The sequence below is a fragment of the Symphalangus syndactylus genome, chromosome 24, assembly GCF_028878055.3.
Source record: "Symphalangus syndactylus isolate Jambi chromosome 24, NHGRI_mSymSyn1-v2.1_pri, whole genome shotgun sequence".
In the NCBI taxonomy this organism is placed as follows: Eukaryota; Metazoa; Chordata; class Mammalia; order Primates; family Hylobatidae; genus Symphalangus; species Symphalangus syndactylus.
In genome coordinates this window covers 44,516,231-44,532,431 of record NC_072446.2, presented here as the reverse complement: position 1 = coordinate 44,532,431, position 16,201 = coordinate 44,516,231, and the positions used below count along the sequence as shown (strand labels likewise).

Genomic DNA, 16,201 nt, shown 5'->3' with positions numbered 1-16,201 from the left:
GGAGGCGGAGATTGCAGGGAGCCAAGATCGCACCATTGCATTCCAGCCTGGGCAACAGAGGGAGACCTTGTCTCAAAAAAAAAAAAAAAGGGAGAAATGGGAGGGCATCCTGAGCAAGAGCCCCCCACCGTACCAGGAAGGACCCCCAAACTCAGATGGGGACTGGGAGGCTTCAGAGGTACACAGGGTCTTTGACATCAAGGAACTGCTAGTCTAAGGTTAGGTAAAACCATCCTCAGAAAGCTGATTTAACTGGGCAGTCACGCTTCCCAGTCTCAAAATGAAAGAGGCACATACATATTTAAACAAGTTTTTGTGTGCAAAATGGCATAAAAGTAAGGGAGAATTCAAATATTTGTACTTAAAATTTTTTAAACCTTTTAAGGTATGAAGGTAAATTGAATGCTGGATCAGTCTATCCTCTGATGGTTCAGATCTGCGTATGGTTTGGCCGTCCCTTGGAGAAGACTCGCTTTGTGGCCAAATGTAAAGGTAAGCCTTGCCTGAGATGTCCCAGACACTGGAAAAAGGGTGCCCCAGAGTTAATTCTGCCTCCTGGTACCATTTCAGTATTCTATGTGCTGTGTCTCTTCTTACCTTTTGAAACCAAAAGTAGACAGAGGGATTTGAGGATTGTGAGTGGCCACACAATTCGGTCTCCACTCCAGTGAAAGGGTTTTCCCTCCCCTGGGAACAGTGGCAAAGCCACAGGGGAGCAACAGGGTGTGGTGGGTAGAACCTGTGAACTCTAGACCCTGGTGTATGGTCCCTCCCCAGTCCCTAAAACTCCCAGCTGTGCTGTCCTGAATTTGGCTTGTGCCTCCATGTGGGTGACAGCCTTGTCCTCTTCCTCCACCAGCAATTCAGTCCTCCATCAAGCCAAGTCCTTTCTCCGGAAACATCTACCACATCCTGGGCAAAGTGAAGTTTTCAGGTAACCAGGGGCTGGGATTTGGGAGCTCTACACCATGGAGTGCTTGCATCTCATGATGTGAGTTCAGACCCTCTGCTGGTGCTCTGCAGACCACTGATGCTCCTCAGACTCTCAGAAACCTTCCCCACCCTGGGCCTTCACGCCATCAGGCTTGTCCATCACCCCTCTCTGCCGAGGGCCTACTTAGTCTAGGTCCTCCTGTTCCATGGCAGAGGTTTGCCCTCCTCTCCTGGATGACCTGCTCAGGGGCTCTTCTCACAGCTTTTTGAACTTCTTGTTCAGAGCTTTACACTCCACACCTCTTGAGCCAGTCATGGCTTCCTCTAGACCTAAAACCAGGAGCTGCCCCAATGCTGAGCTCTTCAGCTCCAGATCCATTTCTGACCTAAGTCTTTGAGTTTCCGTTTGCCTTCTCCTCTCTTCAGACTAGCAGGCCTGAGGATCAGTTGTAGACCTCTGGAGCCCTTGCTGTCCTGGGGTGGGCATCAGAGAAGGCCTCAAAACCAGTAGGAGTCGGTCAACTCAATGTTGAGGAAAGGTACAGTATTCCAGGGGAAAGAAATAGCATTTGCTATAATCCAGAGGCAGGAAAGACACATTTCAGCAACCAAAAAGCATTTACTGTGACTGGAGCCTGGGAGTAGGGAGAGAGGGAGTGAGTCTGTTAGGGTATCTTCAGCTGTTATCACAGAGAACCCCCACTCAGCTAGCAGGTGTTGGCTGTATAACAAGTGAGGCGCTCAAGCAGCAGAGCAAGGCCACTGAGGACCCAGGTGATGTATGTCTTCGTGTCCTCCCCTTCTTGGTGTGTCAGCTTGTCTTTCAGGTTCCTGCCCCTTATGGTTGCCAAGTGGTCTGGGTGTCAAAGCCAAAGGGTGTCAAAGCTACAGGTCTGGGTGTCAAAGCCAAACACTGCATCTAGCCAGTGAGGAGAGGCTGGCTCTTCTGGTGGGTGCCTTTGTCAGTGCAGCGCCTCCCCCCAATTTCTCTGCTGACTTATCTCATTGGATTGCTGTGCCTTTCTGGACCCATCACCCATGGGGGAGTTGGTATTGGAAGAAGAGGGAGACGATATAGGGGGTCGGCAACTATCAGTGTCTGCTGTAGGGAACCACTGAGGGCTTCAAGCATAGAACCATAATGGTTCAGATGGGAGAATTACATGGGTCCTTAGCTCATAGCTTTTGCTTAATTTATTTGATCAAATCAGAAACTTCGGCCCCATACCCAAGCCCACTGATCTCAGGCTCCAACAGCCAGCCCCTGCTGCTTCAGAGGTCTTGGTACTTTTGTTTTTCCCTCTCACCCATCACCTCCTTTTCTTCTTTATTTTTATTTCTTTTTTGGCCGGGTGCAGTGGCTCACGCCTGTAATCCCAGCACTTTGGGAGGCTGAGGCGAGAGGATCACTTGAGGTCAGGAGTTCGAGACCAGCCTGGCCAATATGGTGAAACCCCATCTCTACTAAAAATAAAAAAAATTAGGCCGGGCTCGGTGGCTCACACCTGTAATCCCAGCACTTTGGGAGGCCAAGGCAGGCAGATCATTTGAGGCCAGCAGTTTGAGACCAGTCTGACCAACATGATGAAACCCTGACTCTACTAAAAATACAAAATTAGCTGGGCATGATGGTGGACACCTGTAATCCCAGCTACTCGGGAGGGTGAGACAGGAGAATCACTTGAACCTGGGAGGTGGAGGTTGTAGTGAGCCGAGATTGTGCCACTGCACTCCAGCTTGGGCAACAAGAGCGAAACTCTGTCTCAAAAAAAAAAAATTAGCCAGGCATGGTGGCACATGCCTTTAATCCCAGCTACTTGGGAGGCTGAGGTGGGAGAATCACTTGAACCCAGGAGGCGGCGGTTGCAGTGAGCCGAGATTGCGCCACTGCACTCCAGCCTGGGCGACAGAGTGAAACTTCATCTCAATATTTATTTTCTCTTTTTATTTTTTGAAACAATGTCTCACTTTGTCACCTAGGCCAGAGTATAGTGGTTTGATCTCGGCTCACTGCATCCTTGACCTCCCAGGCTCAAGCAATCATCCTACCTCAGCCTCCCAAGTAGCTGGGACTATAGGCATGAACCACCATGCCTGGCTGATTTTTTTCTTTTTTGTGGAGACAAGGTCTCCTTATGTTGCCCAGGCTGGTCTCAAATTCCCGGGCTCAAGTCATCCTCCTGCCTTGGCCTCCCAAAGTGCTGGAATTAAGGTATTAGCCACCACACCCAGCCTCTTGTTTATTTAGATCTGCTATTGACTCTTTTTTTGTTCAAATTTAACCTCTCTTTTTTCTGGATCCTTTCTCATCCTGCCTTTCAGGGAGCCCTTGCCCACTTCTTGGGTCTCCAGTCACTCCTAGCCTCATCTTAGCATGTAACACTTTTTCCCATTCTCATCTGTGTGACCTTCGTGCAACACTGCTGTACTGTTTTTTGTCTGTTTTGTTTTGTTTTTGAGACAGGGTCTTGCTCTGTTGCCCAGGCTGGAGTGCAGTAGTGCAATCCTAGGTCACTGCCCACCCCAGCCTCCCAAGTAACTAGGACTACAGGAACACACCATCACACCCAGCTAATTTTTTTGTTGTACTGTTGGCTGTGCCCTCCTCCCTTGGCCTCTGAGGCCTCTGCTGGGAGCCGCCCACTTCTACCAAGGGGGTTTCTTTGCTTTTCCTCAACCACCTCTTCCATAACGGCTATTCCAGCAACTACCAGGGACTATGTGGATTTTTCACGCTCAGGGTCTTACAGACTTTCAAATGCCACAAGTGCGGAGTCAAACTCTTCCTCTTCTCCCACCTATAAACCTTTTTTTTCTCTTGTGTTTCCTTTCTGGGATAATAGTGTCCACCTGATCACCCAGATCAGCCAAGCCAGAAACTTATTTTGTTCCTCTCTCTCTCTCTTACTCCATCCTTTCTTTCCCTTTTTAAAAAACAAAACAAAATGGGGTCTCCCTCTGTCACCCAGGCTGGAGTACAGTGGCGCAATCTCAGCTCACTGCAGCCTTGAATTCCTGGGCTCAAGTGCTCCTCCTGCCTCAGCCTTCTGAGTAGCTGGGACCACAAGCATGAGCCACTGTGCTCACCTACTCCATCCTTTCTAAGCTGCTACCTGTCACATCAGTTCTCTCTCTTGCATTTTCTCATGAATCCGTCCCAACCATCTACATTGTCACAGTCTTAGCATAGCTGTATCCTTTCAAGGCAGGCTCTCAGGGACTAGTGTGTATTCTCCTTACAGACTCTGAGAGGACCATGGAGGTCTGCCACAACACACTGGCCAACTCCTTGAGCATCATGCCAGTTTTGGAAGGACCCACACCACCACCAGACTCCAAAAGCATATCTCAAGACAGCAGCAGGCAGCAGGAGTGCTACCTTGTGTTCATTGGCTGCTCCCTGAAGGAAGACAGCATCAAGGACTGGCTGCGGCAGTCAGCTAAGCAGGTGGTTTCCAGAGCCCAGAAAGACCTGACACAGATGTGACCAAGACACCTCAGAGCTGCTGTTGGCCCTGAGAAGCCCCGCCACTGCCTCCCTGATGCCTCCCCACTGGACTTCCCCTCCCTGGCCCAGCCAGCAGGGACACTTTGAGAGAGGGAGGAAGCCACTCAGAGCAAACTCCAGGCAGGCCTGCTATGTTGTTTGCTCTGTGAGCCAGGTTCTCTGTAAGCTTTGGGTGCTAAGCCTTGTAGCACAGCCTTGGGGGTTTAGTTCATCCTAGAACTCTGGGAATAGAGTTAGCTGAGGCCTGGGTCTTCTGTAGATGCTCACTAGGGACCTGTCTTTATACTGAGGCATGGGCTGCCTCACTTGGATAAGCTTCTAAATGGTTCTTGATTGTGGGACCTCAGGCTGCCCCTTTGTCTGCCTCTCATTGGTAGGGTTTAGGGATAAGAATCTACAAAGAGGCACGACCATTCCCATTTATGAAAACACTGGGCTGTCCTCTGCTGCTTGTTCCCTGCTGGCTCACAGGGCTCTGTGATGGGAAGGTGGTTTTCTCAAAGAGCAGACAGGCAGAATATTATATCCAGGCCATAGCGCACGTGCTTTCTCCACTGCAGAGATCTTAGTCGTGTAATAGAGCCCAGAGCCCTCCCCTGCCCATGCACTCCATGAGTTCTGCTGGGACCTGACCCTCCACTCCCCATCTCTGCAGAAGCCTCAGAGGAAAGCCCTGAAGACCAGGGGAATGCTGACGCAACAGGAGATCAGGAGCATCCACGTGAGTGCCTTGCCCTGGCTTCTCCCCTCGGTGGCCCAGGGCTGTCCTCGGCTTGCCTAGCTCTGCATTTTGGTTTCTCTGAGTGAGGAGCTGTTTGTAGGACATGCTGGAGGTCTTGCTTCTCCCAGACCACAGAGGGAAGCTGGGTACAGAATTCTGGCCTTTGCAGCCTCAGTGAGGAGGGCGCAGGAGACCTCTGGTGTGACCTGGGCATCAGATTGGGTAGAGCCAGTATTTGTGGGAGAAGCTGATGACCAGAGGCCCTGCCTTGGCACCTTGTTCAAGCAACTGCAGAAGACCTGTGTTACAGACGAACCAGCTAGAGCCCAGGCAAAAACTGTCCAGATCCAGAGGCTGCTCATAGAAAGGTTGTGGAACCTGAGGCCAGGATAAGAGGCTGATTGAGAGACCCCCTTGATGAGCCTCCCAGCCTCCAGGCTCTGACCCCCAGCCTCTGCCTCAGTCACCATGCTCACTGGGGCCTTTTCCTGAGGGGTTTGGGGACAAAAAGCTAAAAAGGACACAGAGTCTAGGTCCCCAGGATGCCAGAAATGAGCAGGTGGGGCAGGAAAGTATTCTGGGACTCCAGGAGCCCCTGCTTTGGATTTGAGGGGGCCCCTTTCATAAACAGCTCCTATAGGCCCGGACAACCCTGGGTGCTCCTGGGGAGGACAACATGGGCATAAGGTAGTCCTTATAATTCATGTTCCCCTGAAAGCCAACCATGAACAAGGAGTTAAGTACAGGTAGTTTATTTTGGAAGTGATTCTAGGAGACACTAGGAAACAGGAGGATGAAAGAGGGGAGGGGGAAACAGCCAATAAAGAGTGTGTTCATGGCCGGGCGTGGTGGCTCACGCCTGTAATCCCAACACTTTGGGAGGCTGAGGTGGGTGGATCACTTGAGGTCAGGAGTTCAAGCCCAGCCTGATCAATGTGGTGAAACCCTGTCTCTACTAAAAATACAAAAATTAGCCAGGCATGTTGGTGCATGCCTGTAATCCCAGCTACTCGGGAGGCTGAGGCAGGAGAATTGCATGAACCCAGGAGATGGAGGGTCCAGTGAGCCAGGATCACGCCACTGCACTCCAACCTGGGTGACAAAGCAAGACTCGATCTCAAAAAAAAAAAAAAAAAAGTGTTCACACACCTGTACCACTGCGCACCATGGGAGCTTCATCCCACTAGGACCTCCCAGAGCTCCTCACCTGAGAGGTGGGGAACCATCTCAGGCAGGGCTTGAGGTTTGCTGGGGGTGTTAGCTTCCTAGCTCTGTATAGCAGAGTAGTCTCTCTTGCTAGGGAAATAGACTTGTTTGTTTTTAATGAGTGAGTGAAGTATAGAAAATAGTCAGATAATTATTACAGGTCTCTTTTTTCCTACAGGTAAAACGCCACTTGGAACCCCTACCTGCAGGCTACTTTTATAATGGCACCCAATTTGTTAACTTCTTTGGTGACAAAACTGATTTTCACCCGCGTATCCTTGGAACAGCGTGGTCCCTGTGTGGAACCCGGGCAGTGAGGCTGGGAGTGTGTGAGCCTGTCTGTAAAGCAGTTGTCTGCCAGAGCCATGCATCTGAGCCCCAGGAGCACTCTGCATGTCCACTAATGGGTCAGGAATGCACAGGGGCAAACCTCAGGGGCGAACTTTTCATTTCAGTCTCTAAAGCTGTTAAAGTTAAATTGCTCCTTTATTGAGTGGTTGCCAATGTGACTCTGTGGGCTATAGTTTTTTGGTTTTGTCTTGTTTTAATATATATATATATTTTTGGAGATGGAGTTTCACTCTTGCTGCCCAGGCTGGAGTGCAGTGGCGCAATCTCAGCTCACTGCAACCTCCGTCTCCCAGGTTCCAGCGATTCTCCTGCCTCAGCCTCCCGAGTAGCTGGGATTACAGGCGCTTGCCACCATGCCCGGCTAATTTTGTATTTTTAGTAGAAACGGGGTTTCTCCATGTTGGTCAGGCTGGTCTCAAACGCCCGACCTCAGGTGATCCTTCCGCCTCGGCCTCCCAAAGTGCTGGGATTACAGACATGAGCCACCGTGCCCAGCTTAGAGACGAGGTCTCACCATGTTGCCCAGGCTGGTCTCAAACTCCTGGGCTCACGTGATCCATCTGCCTCAGCCTCCCAAAGTGCTAGTATGGCAGGTGTGAGCCACTGCACCCAGCCTGTGGGTTATAGTTTGGATGCAGCTGCGGTGATATCCTGAAGTCTGTAGTCATCAGAGTCACGATTTACAAGTCAAAGACAGCCTAATTACAACAGTTAACCTGTGAAAAGATGGATAGGGCTGAAACTGAAGGGCTCAGTTCTAGGACCTCATTAACGTCCCTATGACAACAGCCATTGCATTCTTTGTAGCTGTGGTGCTGCTAGTATATACAAAGAGTCCATCAGGTTCCCTCTCTATGGGCCAGACACTCACTTCCTCAGCAAACCCCTCTCACCTGCCTACAGGCCCCTCTGGGCCCAAGCAGGCTCCTTTGTCCTCCAGGCTCACAGCTCTCTTCCTTAATGAGATACCAGTCATGGACCAGTTCATGAATGACTATGTGGAAGAAGCCAACCGGGAAATTGAGAAGTATAACCAGGAGCTGGAACAGCAGGAGTATCATGACCTCTTTGAGCTGAAGCCCTAGAGGAAGGCTGGGCCCGTACGTCCTGCAGAATGTCCACCTTGGAGATGGACGAACGGGTGTCTTAACCTCAGCTCTCCTGGAGGCCTCTCCCTTAAGGGGCTGTCTTTGTTCTCCTTGGCCTATGTGTGCTGGTTTGAGTGCATGTTGTCTTTATTCCCTGTATAGCGCTGAAGAGCATCACCTGCACCATTGATTTTGGGGGTTGGGGGAATACTCAAGGATGAGCAGATAGGGCCTGCCCATCTACGTATGCAACTGGCAGTCCAGGAGCTCTGGGTTTCTGATAACAGGATCTCCTTTGGGCTCTTGAGGTTGGGGAGAAGCATTAGGATTACACAGAGGAGGTACTGGGACTTAGAAGGAACCCTGGCTGCCTGAACTGTGGCCATGTCTGGGAGGTGAGGCCACGACAGGCCTCAAGCCTCAGATGCTCCTCCATGAGAGCCATCTTCCCCAGTGGAGTGCCTGCCTCCCCTGCTAGGCCCCTTTCCCTGGAGGAGCTGGCCGTACTGGCCGTGGGCCCAGTCCTGGGAGGAGCAGCACAGCCTTGCCCAGGCCCAGTCCACAGAGCCAGCAGCTTGGGTTGAGATGAATAATGTGTTCACAAATGAGGAGACTTCCCTTCTGGACTAAACTGAAGGAGGCTTGTTGCTTTCCAGAGGTGTGTGGCTCTTAAGTTGACATCAGCTTTTCCCCTTGTGGGTGGTTCTTTAGCTCTCCCGTCACATCATTCGGGTGTCCTAACGTAGGGACAACAAGAGCAAGCCTGCTGCTCAGGCCCCCTGGTGAGGCTTCACCTAACTGTGGAAGGGGGCGTCCTGCAGCTGGTTAGTCTTAGGCCTGGTGGCTGATCACTTGTGGGGTCAGTCTCCAGCACCCAGCCCTTCCACAAGCCTTGCCAAGGAAGGCCTGCTTTTCAGCCACAAACTTCAGGAAACTCATCCCCCTACTCCCCAAAGCGTTGTTGCTGGCCCTGGGCTTGTGTGGCTCCTAAGGATTGGGAATTTCAAATAATTGCAATACCTGAGTTAGAATTCCTTCTAATGGCATTGTTTTCAGCTGGACCATAAAGCAGAGGGGAATTACAAGTGTGTCCCATGCCTGACCTTCATAATTGGTGCGGGGGACAGGGGAGTCACAGCCACTGATATTTAGGTGATGTCTCTTAGGACTTCAGTGCCTCAGCTGCCTGAACTGTAAATGTTTTCTGAATTTCACATATTTTTTTTTTTGCATGCCTTAGGAAGAAGCACATAGGTAAAACCAGCAGTTTCCAGTAATATAGGGGGTTTTTGAGCAAGGCCCCTGGAGTAGCAGAGAGACAGGATGGAGCACATGTAGTCTGTGTGCCTGGTCACACAGAGGCCTGCATGCAAGTAGCAAAGCAGCTCTCAAGGGCTTGTCAGTAAAATATATTAGAAAAAGAAACAATTTGAAGCCAAATGAACAAAACTCCAGATACCATTGATAAGAAATTTTGCATCAAGAAGGGCTTCTGAAAAGACCCACGTGCTCCAGTCCCAGCTCCAAAAGCCACTGGTGACAAGGGCCCCACTGTGGAACCTAAGTCTGGGAGCCCCCTGACTTCTGGCTGGCCAGAGGCTGGGGTCTGTCAAGGGCTTGCCTCTGCTTCAGAATCAATAACATAGATCTTAAGTGCAATTGATTAATAAGCAATGAGTTACTGTAGCTTCCTTTAGCTCTACCGAGCTCTTTTTAAAAACTCAAGTTTGAGCAGCCTTAGAAAGGGGGTTGGGGGGTGGGAACCACAGGCCATTTCTCTAAGTGGGCTGCTGTGAAGTTTCAAATGAAAGCTCTAGCTTTAGGAGCTTGAGCCATTTCCTGACTGCACTGGCCTGGCAGTCTGGCTGCTGCACAAGAGTTTTTAAAGAGGGGTCGGAGCCCGCCCGTGAGAGCGGGTCTTCTCACCATGTGGGGCTGTACTACGTGGTGGTCTTGGTTTCTGTTCATAGAAATGCTCTCTCACCAACTTGCCCCACTGTCCCAACTCCTCTCCTCTTAGAGAAAAAAACTGTGATTACCTCAACTTGAATATGAAACTGTGATTGAAAAAAGTCAAAACGTTAAGCATCAAAGCCAAAAAGGCAAAACTGACTGAGGCCTCTGTCGATGCTCCTCAGCCTACTCGGGAACGTGAAGGGGCAGCTGGCGAAAGGGCATTCCTGGGGCCACTTGCTCTGCCCCACTGATAAGGCACACCAGCGGTGCACTGTGTGAGCTCCTTTGAGGACTGAGGCCAGGGGATGCCTCCTGGAACCTGCCAGGCCTCTCTGTTCTGTGAAGTTCAGTATCCACTTGATTCCTCCAGGCAGCGCTCCAGGTGGGAGGAGCAGGGTCTTCCACTGTCTCCAAAGGAATGGCTATGACACTGCTTTTGACCACAGAAGTGGATCCAGGGACCCAGCAAAGACAGCGGGGGTGGGTTCCCAGGGACAGACAGTCCTCCAGGGGCTTACATGCTTTTTGCCAACTTTCCTGTTAGCAGCTTCAGTTTATATCACCCAGAGTGCGTGGGATAATGTTGAAGTCGCTGAAGTTATGGGTTATTTTATGTTTTTACATGGGATTTTTCTGTTTTCGATTGGAAGAAGACGACAGAAATTGGAGAAAATGAGATGATTATCCTAGGGAAGGGCCGTTGGCAAGGAGTTGAGCCAGCCCTTCTGAGCCCTAGGGGCTCTCTGACCTGAAGCCTGGACATTGGGCCCTTCGGGTCGCAAGAAAAAGTTCCCTCCTAAATTCTATTAGGATTTTGGAGAATTTTTGCACAGTAATAAGCTCTGGGTTGCTCTTTGGGCTTCTCAAAAGGGAAAAGTTCAATTCAAAGATTGTAAACTACGAAGTATTCCAGCCGTGTTGCTGATCTAGTTGGATAGTTGTACCTCAAAAAAGTAGGTGAGAACTGGCTTCCTCATCATCCCAGGGTGTCAAATACTAATGACATAAGAGCTCACTTACGTGCCAAAATTCACTTTTGTACTAGTTTTTCAGTGCTTTAATATTTGTAACTTAAATTTTAAAACTCCTATTTACAAACACTACTGTAACTTCAGTGAAACTGAATTGTGTGATTGAAGCTTTTTGCTTATCATAATATTTATTACACTACTTAATTCAGTAAATATATAAAAGTAGCCTTCAATTTATTTTTATATTATTTTACATGTTTTTACCTGCAGTTGTGTATGTGAATTTACCTTGGTAATCGAGATGTCATGCTAAGGACCAATAAACTATCACTGAACAAGCAAGGCCTCCAGTTGATGCCTGTGCCATAGACTCAGTCCCGTGGTGCTCCTGGGGCGGGGGTGATGGGGGCCGGCCCTCAGCCTCCCCCGGACGCCTCTGCTGGGGATGCTGCGGGGAGTCCTCGGAGCTCACACTCCCTCCCTAGACGCCGGAGCAGCCCGTGGAGAAAATTCATCTGAAGAAACCACACTGGCTTGCGGGGTGGGAACTTGGGGAGTCCCAGAACTCGGGGAGGGGCTCAAGGAAGCCGGCTATGGGAACGGGGCTCTCCGGGGCCCTCCTGCCCCGCCCGGGTCCCTCACCCTCGTCTTAGGCCGCGGTGCGCGGGTGCCGGTTCTCGGCCCCAGCCTGCCGCGGCCGAGCTGCAGTAGGAACCACGCCTTTCCAGCCTGATGGGCGCGTTTCCGCGCAGCGAAAGCTCGGCGAGGTGGCTCCTCGGTCCTACTTTATACATGGGAACGACTGGAGGCGCTGACGGGTCAAGTAAGGGACGGATTTGGCGCTGCGCGTTGGAACCGCAAGTTCTAACGGGGAGGTTTGCCGGAGCCCGCGGAGCTCTAGAGGAGCGACCAGAAAGGCATCAGCTGTCCCCGTGCAAGCTCGGGTTCCACTCGCCAGGCGGTTCCTGCCGCACGTGGCGCGGGCCTCCCAGCTGGACCACACCCCGGGCCCCCGCTGGGCGCGCAGGGAGGTGAGGAAAAGGGGCGCCCGTTGCCAGTCCATAGACACCCTGCTTCCTGTCAACCAGTCGCTGGGTGGGACAAGGGGAAATGCCCCACTGGGCAGATGTGGAAGCTGGTCCGGGGGGAAGGGTGTAGACTCCGCAGATAGCTTCAGGTGATTGGGATGGTGGTCTTAGGTGTGGAAGTTCCTTGAGATAAATTAGTCCTGTGCAAACCAAATGCAAATCTGTGCGGGAAGGGCCTGGTAGACTTGGGGGAGGGGGCTGGCAGCAATGTTACCCCTTCACAACCTCTTCCCCAGAGCCTCGGCATCCCCATCCTGCAGGCCGGAGTTTGAACTTTGATGGAGCGCCTGTGCTTGCATTACGGCAAAACCTCTAGGGTTTGGGGATTAACCCCTAGGAATTGCCAGAACGATGGGGAGACAGTAAATGATGAAGGGCTCTCAGAGGGACTTAGAGGCCAGGAAACCTGAGGATGGGGAAGGGATCCCATCTTCCACCTGGAGCCCTCAGTAGGGACAGGGGACTACTGAAACCCTAGTGCTGCTTACCAGAGTGGGAGCCCCAGAGTCAGGGAATCCTGGGAGAGTCGATTGTGGAAAGTGATTTAGAGCAGACCTCATGTGGAGCTGCTGAAAATCAGAGAGCCTGTCAAGGAACACGGAGAAACACCAGTGTTTATCCTACACTCTAGGGAAAAGTTATGCCCAAAGAAGACATGACCATGTGACCCACTTCCAGCCCATGACAGAAAGAGATCAGCTTGGTTTCTGCAGGAGTCCAGACTAGTACCAGCTACAAGTCAGCCGGGCCCAGGCACTAATATGTCATCAGAACCCTCTATCTTTGGTGGCTTCATTCTTCCTCTGCAGCAAGCTTCCTCTACACCACCAGCAGCACCAGGGTCCCAAAGGCAAGGATCACATTCTCATCCCTGAATAGTTACAATGGTCAGGAGGAATGGAGTTTTCTGATGAGCCTGGCCTTGGGTCTCCATACCAGGCCCATCTGAGAGGTGGGCCCCCACAGAATGGCTTGCTCCCCTGAACCAGCATTACACATCTCCCTGCAGTTTCTGAGCTTTTCTGATGTCAGACACCTACTTGATTTTTTTTTTTTTCCAAGACAGTCTTGCTCTGTCGCCCAGGTTGGAGTGCAGTGGCGAGATCTCGGCTCACTGCAACCTCCACCCCCTGGGTTCAAGAGATTCTGCTGCCTCAGCCTCCCGGGTAGCTGGGATTATAGGCACATGCCACCACACCCAGCATTTTTTTTTTTTTTTTTTTTTTTTTTGTATTTTTACTAGAGGCAGGGTTTCACCATGTTGAGAATGCTGGTCTTGAACTCCTCACCTCAAGTGATCCACCAGCCTTAGCCTCCCAAAGTGCTGGGATTACAGGCATGAGCCACCACACCTGGCTTTTTTTTTTTTTTTTTTTTTTGACAGAGTCTCACTCTGTTGTCCAGGCTGGAGTGCAGTGGTGCGATTACAGCTCACTGCAGCCTCAATCTCCTGGGGCTCAGGTAATCTCCCATCTCAGCTTCTTGAGTAGCTAGGACTACAGGCATGTGCCACCTCACCCAGCTAACCTACATGATTTTTTTTTTTAAACAGAGTCTCACTCTGTAGCCTAGGCTATGGATCACGGCTCACTGCAGCCTCAACCTCCCCTGGGTTCAGGTCATCCTCCCCACTCAGCCTCCTGAATAGCTGGGACTACAGGTTCACACCACTATGCCAGGCCAAATTTTGCATTTTTTGTAGAGATGTTATCTATGTTGCCCAGGCAGGTCTCAAACTCTTGGGCTCAAGCGATCCTCCTTCCTTGGCCTCCCAAAGTGCTATGTTACAGGTGTAAGCCACTGCAGCCAGCCCATTGTTTGGTTTTATAGTGCCTCAGCACAACCCAGGGATACCAATGATCATGGGATCCTGTTTGACAATCTATTTTTTCTTAAACAAAAGAAAGGTCAAAAAAAAAAAGAAGAGAAAAAGACAGGTCATGTAGAGCCGGGCACGGTGCCTCACACCTGTAATCCCAGCACTTTGGGAGGCCAAGGCAGGCGCATCACTTGAGGTCAGGAGTTCTAGACCAGCCCGGCCAACATGGTGAAACCTTGTCTCTACTAAAAATACAAAAATTAGCCGGGCGTGGTGGCAGGTGCCTATAATCCCAGCTACTCAGGGGGGCCGAGGCAGGAGAATCACTTGAACCCAGGAGGCGGAGGTTGCAGTGAGCCGAGATCCTGCCATCGCACTCCAGCCTGGGCGACAGAGCGAGACTTTGTCTCAAAAAAAAAAAAAAAAAAAAAAAAGCCTGGGCGCCGTGGCTCACGCCTGTAATCCCAGCACTTTGGGAGGCCGAGGCAGGTGGATCACGAGGTCAGAGGTTCAAGACCAGCCTGACCAACATGGTGAAACCCTGTCTCTACTAAAAATACAAAAATCAGCTGGGCGTGGTGGCGGGCGCCTTTAATCCCAGCTACTCAGGAGGCTGAGGCGGGAGAATTGCTTGAACCTGGGAGGCGGAGGTTGCAGTGAGCTGAGACGCCGCCACTGCACTCCAGCCTGGGCGACAGCGAGACTCCGTTTCAAAGAAAAAAAAAAGAAAGAAAGGTCATATAGACTATGATGTGGGGAATGGGCTGCTGCTCCGCGTGGGTGGAGGTGAGAAGTGGACCAACTGGAGAGCCATTTTGAAGGAACAATTGACAAGACCATGACTAACTAGGCAACAGCTAAGGAGATGACCTCGAGGTAAAAGTGGAAAAAGCCCAAGTGGAAAAAACCTAACGTTTTGAAACAAATCCAAAGACTTTTTTTGTTTCATTCTCTAAAAATTTGACGAAAAATAAATTTGTTTATCCACAAATTATTCCTGTTTTTCCCAGGCCTCTGCATTCCTAAATTGACCAGCTAAAAGAGTTTGGTTTTTTAAAAAATTACATCAGGTTCAATAAATTTTATGTCCTACTCATAAATGACTGTAAATCTGTAAAATATATATATATTAACCAAATAAAGTGTGAATAATTTTCATTTTATCCCACAAATTACTACTGCTTTTCTTGCAGCAATAAAGTGTGATTTTTGTTTTCCTCTCACGACTGAACATATTTAAGAAACTTTACATCTCTACTCTGAAATTTCATGCCTGGATGAATGTACAAATAGAGAAATAAGGACAACAGGAAATGGAAAGATGGTTTGATAAGATTATTTCAGTTTGAGACAAAATTCATGGAATTTTCTAGCTACGAAAACTCCATTCCAGCTTATTTGTTTTACAGATAACAATGATCAGAGATCTAAAGAGGCTGGAGGTCTTGCTCCAGGGTGTCGCCCTGGGCCTCCCCACCACCTCTCTCTCCCCTGTGCCTCCAAATTCCTGGGAGGAGTTGGGGCTGGAGAGGAAGGTGACCTGGATGGGGCCTCAGGCCACATCAGCCCCCAGTGGTGACATCCAGACTCCTGAGCAGGATGGGGACCAGCGAGGAGAGCCATGGGTGAGGAAGACATGAGGGACACAGATCAGCCAAGGATGGCCAGGAGGTGACAGGCTACCCAGAGAACCTTAGGGCCACCAGGTAGAATTCTTCCTTGGGTAGCAGGTGATGGGATTTTGATGGAGTAGGGCCTGGGGGTAGATGAGGGTGGGGAAGGAAGCCAGTGTTTGGTTGTGAGAGGCTGGGCTGTGGAGGGCAGAGAGGCCTGACAGGAGGGCAGTGGGGCAGCCCCGGAATCTTCCTGCCCAGTGGTCTGCTGCATGCCTGCCGCAAGACCTTGACAGTCTGTATGCCTGGAATTCATGAGCTTTTAGAATCAGTGAGCCGAGAGCCCTAGCCCACTCCTGCCCATGCTAGCTTTGGACTGTGAGTATGGACGGAGGGGTGGGGCAGACGGATGCCATCCTGAGGGGAGCAGGTCCTTGTTGACCCTCTGCAGGGCAGGGGCTCCTTGCCCTCCTGGATGCCCTTATGTTACAGGAGCCTGGATCTTTCTCTCAGTAGAGGTAGATGGCAACTGAGAGAGGGCTTACTGCTGTGTTTGTTGAGCACCAAAGAGTTATCCTCCCACCTACCCAAGGGGCCTGGAGATGCCCCCCAGGAAAGAGAGGAGGCCAGTGGAGGCTATGTTCCCCCTCCCAGCACCCTGCAGCACTACCAGGACAACCAGTCTCATGCTGGGCTCCCATGGATAGAAAGCAAAAGCTGACGGGACGGGAAGAGTTATGGGGTGGGGGAAGACAGTCCAAACAAAGATTGAGATCTCTTGAAGCCAGGTGTTCGGGACCAGCCTGGGCAACACAGCAAGGCCGTCTTTTCCAAAAATTTTGAAAATAAAAAAATTAGCCAAGCGTGATGACATCTGCTTGTAGTCCCAGCTACTTGGGAGGCTGAGGTAGGAGGATGAGTTGAGCCCAGGAGGTCAAGGCTGCAGT

The 16,201-nt window shown here is 50.7% G+C and overlaps 1 protein-coding gene across 2 annotated transcripts in view; it reads left to right on the top strand.

Moving 5' to 3' along the window:
- The window catches only part of DNAAF9 (dynein axonemal assembly factor 9), a 171,286-nt gene extending 160,210 nt beyond the window's left edge, over window positions 1-11,076 (top strand). For both annotated transcript variants that reach the window (XM_055264885.2, XM_055264886.2), the window contains exons 32-37: window positions 386-492; window positions 860-934; window positions 4,176-4,381; window positions 5,097-5,162; window positions 6,547-6,640; window positions 7,692-11,076. In XM_055264885.2, coding sequence (XP_055120860.1) covers window positions 386-492; window positions 860-934; window positions 4,176-4,381; window positions 5,097-5,162; window positions 6,547-6,640; window positions 7,692-7,804 — 661 coding nt within the window. In that variant the 3' untranslated portion in view covers window positions 7,805-11,076. The remainder of the gene's footprint in view (window positions 1-385; window positions 493-859; window positions 935-4,175; window positions 4,382-5,096; window positions 5,163-6,546; window positions 6,641-7,691) is intronic.
- Window positions 11,077-16,201: the final 5,125 nt, after the last annotated feature.